This window comes from Acinonyx jubatus, chromosome C1 (assembly GCF_027475565.1).
Source record: "Acinonyx jubatus isolate Ajub_Pintada_27869175 chromosome C1, VMU_Ajub_asm_v1.0, whole genome shotgun sequence".
NCBI lineage: Eukaryota > Metazoa > Chordata > Mammalia > Carnivora > Felidae > Acinonyx > Acinonyx jubatus.
In genome coordinates this window covers 217,508,239-217,518,204 of record NC_069381.1, presented here as the reverse complement: position 1 = coordinate 217,518,204, position 9,966 = coordinate 217,508,239, and the positions used below count along the sequence as shown (strand labels likewise).

The 9,966-nt window shown below is 50.8% G+C and overlaps 2 protein-coding genes across 11 annotated transcripts in view; one reads left to right on the top strand and one right to left on the bottom strand.

Moving 5' to 3' along the window:
* SNED1 (sushi, nidogen and EGF like domains 1) overlaps nt 1-9,966 on the bottom strand; it is an 87,675-nt gene that overhangs the window by 7,544 nt on the left and 70,165 nt on the right. For 8 of the 10 annotated variants that reach the window (XR_008295679.1, XR_008295678.1, XM_053216070.1 and 5 more), the window contains 2 exons: nt 3,722-3,838; nt 3,120-3,207 (listed from right to left, as the gene is read on the bottom strand). Coding sequence is in view for 8 of the 10 variants with exons in the window: in XM_053216070.1 (XP_053072045.1) it covers nt 3,120-3,207; nt 3,722-3,838 (205 nt within the window). In the remaining 2 variants the exon portion in view is untranslated. The other 2 variants (XM_053216073.1, XM_053216072.1) reach the window with 2 other exon arrangements.
* MTERF4 (mitochondrial transcription termination factor 4) overlaps nt 1-9,966 on the top strand; it is a 70,769-nt gene that overhangs the window by 13,117 nt on the left and 47,686 nt on the right. The window lies entirely within an intron of this gene.

Below are 9,966 nucleotides of genomic sequence, written 5' to 3'. Positions count from 1 at the left end.
AAAAAGATCAAACTAAAATCAGCTGCCTTGTAGAACATAACTAAGGTTCTTGGAAATACACACACAAAAAACTTAGCACTCAGTAACATAAAGTTCACAATGTCCAGCATCCAACAAAAAATTACAAGACATTCAAAGACTCATACAAAGTATCAAGAAAATGTGACCCGTGAACAGCAAACAATAATTGAATAGAAAGACACTCAGACGGGAGCGCAATGGCAGGAAGACCAGACAAGGACCATAAAACGTGTCACAGATTTGCTCCCATATGTTCTGTGATCTGAAGGAAAACAGAAGCAGTGAGGATGGAGAGGAAAGACATGTGAAAAGACTGGATTGGATTTCCAGAGATGACGAAGTGAAGATTTTGCTGAGTGAGTGGGATTGATGGCAGGTGAGACCGTGTGGAAGGAAAGATCATGGAGCTCAAAGGCACAGCTGTGGAATCGATCTACAGTGAAGTAGAAGAAAGGCTGGGAATGATGAAAAGCACCTTGGGGAGCTGAAGGGACTATGTCAGTCTAGCACCTGCATGATTGGAGTCACGGGACAGGAGAGAAATGGAGGGACGGTAAGAATCCCTGAAGAATAAGGGCCCGAACCCCAGAGATCCAAGAAGCCCAACAAACTCCTGAGAGCAAAACCATGTACACAAGCACGTCCAAATGCAGCACACTCAAGTTTCCCAGAGACGGTAGAAGAGAATAAGAGCATCCGTGGTGGGTGGGGGTGGGGGGGGGGGTGTCACGTCACACTGGGGGAGAAGATTGAGTGCAGCCTGGGGCACCTGGGTGGCTCAGTCTGGTAAATGTCCGACTTCGGCTCAGGTCACGATCTCCTGGTTTGTGAGTTCGAGCCCCGTGTTGGGCTCTGTGCAGACAGCCCAGAGCCTGGAGCTGCTTCAGATTCTGTCTCTGTCTCTCTCTCTCTGTCTGCCCTCTCCCACTTGAGTTCTGTCTCTCTGTCTCAAAAATAAATAAGCATTAAAAAAAAAAAATGAGTGCAGTCTTCCTGAGACCATGCAAGTCACAAGACAAGGAGGGGCCACTCTAAAGCGCCCAAAGGAAAAATGCAACTGTCAGCCAGGAATTCTATATTCAGCAAATACATCCTTCAAAAATGAAGGTGAAATAAACCCTTTCCAGACAAAAGCAGAGAGAGTTCATCGCCAGCAGGCCTGCACTGTGAGAGGGGCCACAGGAAGTTGTTCAGGCAAATGGTGCCTGAGGGCGTCTTAGGTCTGTAGGAAGGAATACCAGGTGCTGGGGATGAACACGGAAGGGAGAACAAGAGACTTGACTCTCAACAGGTTTTAAAAAGGTAACTGTCCTTTGAGAGCCGGCACACCATACTGTATGGTTCAGACTGTGGAAGTAAAGCGTCCGGCTACGGTCGTTGACGGCCTGAGGGGAAGTGAGCCTGCCGTAGCCAGAGCCTTCCATCATCTGAGCTCGTGTGGCAGCAGTTAAAGGTATGTTGTGCTGAGTTGAAAATGCATATTGTGGATCCCATAGGCATAGTCACCACAGAACATTCGACCGAACAAGTATTACCAGTAAACCAACCGCAGTGGTAAAACAGAATCCTAAGAAGTAACTGGTCCAAATGTAGGCAGGAAAAGAGAGAGAAAGGAACAGCGAGCGATCAGATGGGACAAATAGAAAACGCACAGCAATATGGTGGATTTAAACCCAGTCACGCCGGTCATCACGGCAACATGTAGATGGTGTAAACACCCCAGTAAAGACCAGAGGCGTCAGACTGGATGTAAAGCGAGACCCCCACGTGCTGAACACGAGAAAGTCACGTCCAGGCACGTGGTTAAGGTGAGAGGACGGAGAGCTGTTGACAGGTGGGTGGGCCTAGCAGGCACTGGTGTCTCTGGCTCAGTTGGAAGGTGGGGGACGCTGCAGGTTAGGGCTGCCGTTCTGCAGAACCAAACTCACACGGTCTGCGCACATGGATCCACGGGCACCAGTGCAACTCAGCACCCCTGTAGCTCCAGCTGTGTGCGAGGCCTGGCTTCCTGTCCACGTTCAGAGCAAACCTACCTGGCCTTCCCGCGTCCCATCCAGAGTGATCTTTAGACACGTAACCGAACAGGTCACTCCTCTGCTCGGCATCCTCAGTAGCTCCCCATTTCCGAACACATGCCAGCGTCCTTCCAAGGGCCTCCAGGACCCTGCTGGGTTCCTGCTGGCCCACCTGACCACCACTTCCCCTGGCTCCCCTCCAGCCCCATTGGCCTCCTTGCCGGTCCTCAGACAGGCAGACATGTTCCTGGCTTAGGGCCTTGGCGACTGATATTTTGACTTTCTGGAATGTTCTCCCCTCAGGTATCCCTCACCCCCTCCGTGTCTGTTCAATGTCGTGTTTCCACGAGGCTTCCCCTGACACCCTGTGTGATGCTGCAGCCGGCCCCTCCCCTTCCCCCAACCCTGGCTCTCCTGGCCCCACCTGTTCCCCAGCCCTACATAACATGCTCCTGCTGCTGGTGTCCTGTCTCGTCGAAAGTGGAAGGATCGCGAGGGCAGGACTTTGGCCAGTTCTGCTCACGGGCATGTGCCGAGTGTGTTTGTTAACCAAACACATTGTAAGTATGACCCAAAGGGCCACAGGGTGTTAGCAAGAAAGGTCCTGTGAGATGAGCCAGGCCAGCTCTCCCTCTGCAACCCATTTTACAGATGGGGAAGCCAAGGCATGAACGTCATGACCTAATGGCAGGACGGAGACTTGCGTTCTCCTGTGCAGTTGCTTATCTTTCCTGGGGGCTCGGAGGCAGAGAGGAGGGGACGTCATTTCCTGACATCGATGTACATGTTGCCCTGCCGTCCAGTGAGGGGGTGGGGTGATGCCACTCAAGGGTGCGGGAGAGGAAGGTCCGAGGGGTCAGGAGCCAGGGGACCAGGGTTCCCTGCACGGACTCGACAAGCTATTCAGCCGTCTGCTTCAGCTTCCTGATGTGTTACGTGGAGGGAATGGGTGCGAGCCCCTGTGTGACCTCGACCCCCAGAGCTCCTCGGGGCTTCTAAGGGTGGGTGAGCTGGGCTTTGTGAAAGCACTTCTGGAAGCCGGGAACTTTCCACAAATGTGGTGAGAGCAGGAGAGAAACTTACACGTGGTGGCAGGCTCCTCCTTCCCAGACGGGCACGGCCTTGGTCTCGGAGAAGAGCCTAGTGCAGGGCTGCGGCACCTTGGTGCAGGCTGCCGGCACAGAGGGAGGGAGAGGGCCGAGGCTTGGCACTGAGGTCGCACCCCTCCCACAAGTGCGGGGTTGCCCTGGCCCCTGGCAGCCCCAGGCTGTCGGCTCTGCCCGGCCACGGGGTGAGCAGCTGCTGTGGAGACTTCGTCCACACCCGCCCCCCCCCCCCCCTTCAGTCCCAGATTCTTCTTAGTGGGGGAGGCCGGCGGCTCTTCTCCCTCCTGCTACCATGTCTGGCTCTGGGGATGCTCCACGTCCCTTGCTTTCTGACTGTCCCCAGCCTCCCCCGTTCTCTGGGCAGCACCCCTCACCCTGGTGCTTCGGAACTCACTGCGCCTCAATATCCCTACCTGGGCACCGGAGTCTGGGGCACCAAAGCTGGGCCCCCGTCCTGGCACCTGGAGGTCGGAGGTCCTTGTGGCAAGCCCACCCTGGGCCCAGGGTTCCCATCACAGTCGGCTGTGACAGGTGATTTGAGACCTGGGTCCCCACAGGAGGGAGCGGCCCCTGACTTACCCAGCTCACAGCGTCTGCCTTTGAACCCTGGGCTGCAGTCACAGCTGTGGGTGTCCACACCTGGCACGCAGGTGCCTCCGTTCTGACAGGGGTTTTCTGAACAGTTCCCAGGAGTGTCTGCGAACAAGCCATGAGCAGTTAGTTGCCGGGACCCCAGAGGAAGGGCTGCCAACATTGCCCCGTGGCTGCCTCCTGCCGTCCGCAGCGCTCCCGGGCCCTGGGGGTGGTCCACTGTCAAGCGGTCCGAGAGCAGAGGTGGGAAGGTTGGCCTCAGTGTGCTTGTCCCTGACCCTGCACCTCCAGGGAGGGGGATGACTCTGGGGCCCGCAGTACAGAGACACTCCAGCCCTGCTCCGGCCTGCGGTCCCTGCCGCTGCCACCCTGCACTTGGAGCCCCCTCCTTGTCCTCCAGTGCCTGTCCCCAAGTCCCCAGCCAGCCCTCTGCAGGCCTCCATGCCGGTGTCTTCCCCTGCATCCTCACCGCACTGCTGGCGGCTGGAGGCAGAGGGTGTCGGTGCTGCTGCCCGGGAGGGCCAGGCCCGGCCCGGCTTTTTCCCTTAGACCTGTCTTTTGTTTTCTTTTTCTTTAGCTTTGTCAAGATACCTGTTGTTTTCCTTTTTAACTTAAAAAATTGAGGAACACGAAAGAGTGAGAACTGTGCGCAACCACCACTTCCAGTAGCAGAAGGCCCGTCCCCTCTGCATCTCCTCCCACGCCCCCTTCTCAAGACCTCCTCGCGGCTGGGTGCTGACCGCAGGCCTCACACCTCCCTTGGGCCCTCCTGGCCCTTGGGAGCTCTGTGCTGGCCGGTTCTCATTCCTCACTGTATCTACGCCACTTTTCCTCCTTCCTCCCCTGACTCTGCCCTGGGACTTGTCTCCTTGCCTTTCCTGGTGTGCTAAAGGTGAGTCGTCAGCTTTTACAAGAAAGTTTTATTGTTGAAAACTTAGAAATCTATAAAATGTCGAGTATGAAGAGCCCCATGAGCCATCGCTCAGCTTCAGGGATCTTTGGTATCTTGCCAATCTCATTTAATCTATTCCCATTTCTCACTGAAGAATTTTGAAGCAGTTCACAGAAACCATTTCACCTATAAATATAGCAGGTGTCTGATATGTACAGATTTTTATAAATTTTTACGTAAGCCCAACGCTATTTCTGTGAAATCAGCAGTAGCTCCTTAGTACTGTAAGAAATCGCAGTCCTTGTTCAGGTTTTCCCTGATCATCTTAAAAATGTCATTTCCAGCTGGTCTGATCTAATTAGGAGTCCTAAGGACACACTGCCTTAGTTTGATGTATCTCTCTTTTAATCTGGAACTTTTCGTCTTTCCCCCATCTGCATTTGTTAAAGAAACCAGGTCATTTGTCCTGTACAATCTCCCTCCTGGACTTTACTTATTTCTTTCTTGTGGCACGAACTCATCTCCGATCCCCACATTTCCTGTAAACTGATCATCAGAGAGAGAGCTTGATAGGGTTCGGTTTCAAGTGGTCTTTGCAGGACTGCTTCCGCCTTCCCCCTTCGCTACTCCAGGAGGCGTGTGATGTCTCTGTCTCCAGTTTTAGCGATGTGGGGATTGATCACTGCTTCAGCATCGGCAGCCTGATTAATCCAGGAGAAAGTTCTGATAGGCTCTGCACCTGACGGCTTGAGCGTCAGGAGATCTCGAGTCCCAGTTCCGTGATCTCACTGGGGCCGCATCTAACCCCAACTGTAACTCTTCTGCCTTCCTTGGCTGGAAGGCCTCCTGTGAGGACCTGCTTTCCCTTGCCCACTGCCTGGTCACCCTGAACTACAGTCCACATAGGCCAGGCCAGACAGATGCTTCATTCCTGCCCTTTATTTGTACACTTGCAGAGTACGCATTGGTCCCCAGCCAGCTCTAAAAGGGACCAGCACATGGTGCTTGCTCTCGGTGCCATCGTCAACTCGGGGATGCTTCCGTATTTGATGGGACTCAGTCTGCAGCTGCCATGAGTCTTCGGTTATCCAGATGCCCCGGTTATCCGTCCTCTGCCTGTGGGAGCCTTTCAGGTCTGTTCTTGTGCTCAGGAGATAAAACCCCAGTTGTCTTTGAAAGCTTGCTTGTTTTACAAGTATGTCCTGGGTGTATTTTGTTCATATTCTGCTTCAGTCTTGGAATCAGCCGCTTCTCCAAAGACCCCTGGTTCCTTTAATCGGAGGGTGGCGTCTAGAGCCCACAGTCTGGGCGGCCAAGGTGCTCACTGCTCCTGGGGTGTCAGTGCTTCAGGCCTTTTCAGTGGACGGAACTAGGAACTTAGATTTAAAAATAAAAGTAAACAAATTGTGAGTTTATATCAATATTTAGTTAAGAAGGGAAACGCAGGGATTTTACTTCTTTGATTTTATATTGTGTTTCTATACACTGCAAATCTTGGTGGCATTGACATAATTATTTTCGTTATCCCACGGTGTACGTGTAACAATTCTAAATAGTACCACTGTGTCTACTGACATTGAGATCATTGAGTACAGCTTGAAATTTCTCTCAATTCTTCTCATAATAAGAATTCTTCTTATTAAATATATCCTTCTAGGAATGAATAGTCAGAAGGCTGTTTTTAAAATCACTTGAAATGATACTTTTTTCCAGTCTGGTTATGCCATCAACATGGTAAATAGGTTTATTTATTTCAGTTTGTTTTCAGTTATTAGGTGTTGCTTTTTCTGTGTGTCATTTGGGAAAAAAACACTTTCTTCGTTCTAAAATAAAAACTATAAAGATACATTCAGGGAAGTCTAGCATCCACCACCATCCCTTTGCTTCCGTGTTCTTATTTCCTTCCTCACAACCATTTTTGTTAGTTTTGTTTCTTTTTAAATATAAGAAAATAGGTGTGTTCGTATATCCCTTCCCCACTTTTCTACACAAAAGAGATACTGAACACACTGGTCTACACGTTACGTTTTAATAATAGCTTTATTGAGATATAATTTAAATACCATACAGTTCACCCATTTTAAGTGTGTAGTTTATTAGTTTTTAGCATATTCAGAGATAGGTGCATCCGTCACGACAGTCAATTTTAGAGTGTTTTTGTCATTTCAGAAAGAAACCCCACATCCCTTAGCTGTCATCCCCCACGCTACACTGGTACCCCCAGGCGGTCACCCCCTCTACTCGCCTCTCCTCGCACCCCCAGTCCCAGGCAGCCACTGACTCTGCTTTCACGGTGGAGTGCCCTGTCCCGGACTTTCGTGTGAGTGGAACCATGTTATACAGAGTCTACTGTGACTAGCTTCTTTCACTTAGTACGATGTTTTCAAGGTCTACCTATGTCGTAGCCTGTGCCAGTACTTCTTCATTCCTTTTTATGGCCGAATCATGTTCCACTGTGTGGACCACATTCCGTGTATCCGTTCGCCAGTTGGTAGACATTTGGGTTGTTTCCATCTTTTGGGGATGGTGAATGATGTTCTTATGAGCATTCGTGCACAAGTCCCTGTGTGGGCATCTGTTTTCATTTCTCTTGGGTACATACCTAGGAGTGGTGGAATTTTCTGGGTCATATAATTCGGTTCAGCTCTTTGAGGAACTGCCGGGCTGTGTTCCCCCCAGCCCCGCCATGCTGCACCTGTCTTCCCTCAACCTGCTGCCCCTGCCTTCCCCCGACGCACTGCACCTGCCTTCCCCACCACGCGCTGCACCTGTCTCCCCCCCACCCCCACCCCGCCCCGTGCTGCACCTGCCTTCCCCCGTCATGCTGCACCACTCTACGTGCCCACCAGCAGTTTCTCCACATCCTCACCGGTGCTCATTGTCACCTTTTCGTTCTAGCCATCCTGCAGGTATGAGGTGGCATCTCACTGGTTTTGACTAGCGTTTCCCTGATGCCTAATGATGCCAAACATCTTTTCATGGGCTTCTTGGCCATTTGTGTATCTTCCTTCTAGAAATAAGTGTTTAGATCCTTTTGTCTGTTTCTTACTAGGGTTATCTTTTATTCAGGCAAAGTTATTCTTTATATAGTTTGGATACAGATGCCTTTCAGGTATATGTTTGCAGATATTGTCTCTCATTCTCTGGGCTGTCTTCTCTCTGATAACGTCCTTTGAAGCACAAAAAGCTTTATATTCTGATGAGTCCAATCTGCCTTTTTTTCTTTTGTTGCTCAGGCTGTTGGTGTCTATCTAAAGTCTTTTGCCAAATCCAAGGTCATGAAGATTTACCCCTGTGTTTTTTCCTGAGAGTTTTACAGTTTTTGCTCTTAGATTTAAGTAGTTGGTCTGTTGGGTTAATTTTGTGTATGGTGTGAAGTTGAGGTCTGACTTCATTCTTCTGCATGTGGACGTCCAGGGTTCCCAGCTCCCATGTGTCGAAAGCTGTTCTTTCCCCCATTGAATGGTCTTGGCCTCCTCGTTGAAATCAGTTGACCACAGACGTATGGGTTTCTTTCTTGGCTTTCAGTTCTGTTCTGTTGGTTATAAGCCTGTCCTTGTGCCAGTATCACACTGACCTATTACCGTTGCTCTGTGGTAAGTTTTGACAACGGGGTGTATGGGTCTTTCTGCTTTTTAAAGATAGTGTTTGTTATTCCGGGTCCCTTCCAATTCCATATGGAATTTAGGCTCTATACACCATGTCCATAGATATTTTATGGCAAGCTTACGGAACATGGCAGTGCGCAGGCCTGTGTGGAGCCCGTGAGCCTCTGCCAGCTACCCTCACCCTTTGTGATCGGGACACCAGGCTGCAGAGACTGACTGATGTTCGCTCCACTCTTGGGCAGCTGAGGCCCTAAGCCTGCAGGTCATGCAGCAGTGGGATTTTCACCAGGGCACTGCCCACTGTAGCCTCATCTTGTGAAGTCAGCCCACTGAATCCCGAGTTTATTGTGAGCTATGCACCCTTTAACAGAGGTGGCTGTTTTGAACGGGGTGGGGAATGGGTATGGCTGCACTCTGGGGTGGTGGCAGTGGGAGGCTCCCACGTGATGATAAGTCACAGAGTAAAGAGGTGTAAGTTCTGCCCTTGCTGCTGTCACCCGAGGATGGAGACTGCCTGCCTGTCTCTGGTATGCAGGGGATAAAACCGGGAGAACCCCCAAATCCTGCTGGGGTGAGAATTTGGAGGAAACAGGAAGAATTTGACTAGCCTCAGTGGCCACTCCAGACCTCTGTAGGGGCAGGTTATGATCTTGGGGATCCTCCTCCTCTCCATGAACTTTCCCTGGGAGCTCAAAGGTGCACCCCTAACCCAGAGAGCTGCCTGGTGAGGAGACACCAATCAAGAGTGTTAATTGTGTCTAGGGCTCTCTGGGGATCCTCCTTTCCTTGAGAAAGAAAAATCTAAGAGCTTCCGGAGAAAATGAGCAGATATCCTATAAGGAAACAGGAATAAGATTGACACCCATTGACAGCAGTGCTGGACAGATGACAGGGGACTAATGTTTGAAGAACTGAAAGGTAGACAACCTTTGAACCTCGAATTTTATACCCACTCAAATTGTCTTTCAAATGTGACAGCCACTAAGAGCATTTTCAGGCATGTAGGGCCAAATCCCAAGTGCTTTGTGGGACTCCACAAGATGGTTATAAACTTAAAAAAAATTTTTTTTAATGTTTGTTTATTTTGGAGAGAGAGACAGAGCACGAGCAGGGGAGGGGCAGAGAGAGAGAGGGAGACACAGAAACTGAAGCAGGCTCCAGGCCCTGAGCTTTCAGCACAAAGCCCGACACGGGGCTCGAACCCACAAACCATGAGATCATGACCTGAGCCGAAGTCTGGCACTCAACCTACTGAGCCACCCAAGTGCCCCTGGGTATAAACTTTTATAGAAAGAAGACCAAGAACAGCCAACACTGAAGGTCGGAGTGAGTGGGTGGGCCCTGAGGGATAGCATGTCTTACCAAAGATAGCGCCATTAAAATCGTGGTGTTGGCTTCAGGAAGGCAAAACAGTGGAACAGAGCGGTGGACCCAGAGCCTTTGGTCAAGACCAATGAAAAGATGCTTGACCGTATCCGCATTCAAGACACAAATCCAGATCCCAAGGGGTGTGCTTCATCCCCATTCCACTGGCAGAATCTGGAAACCCTGCCAGATCAGTTTTAGAGAGACTGGCTTAACCACACTCTTGATCATAGCTGGAGGGAGTATGAACTCACGTCCCCACTCAGAAAACAGGTTCGCACTCTTGAGTGACTTGGGCTTTCACACATCCCAAGCCCAGCATTTCTACTCTTGCACGTGTGCCAGGGGATACATGTAGGAACTTGATG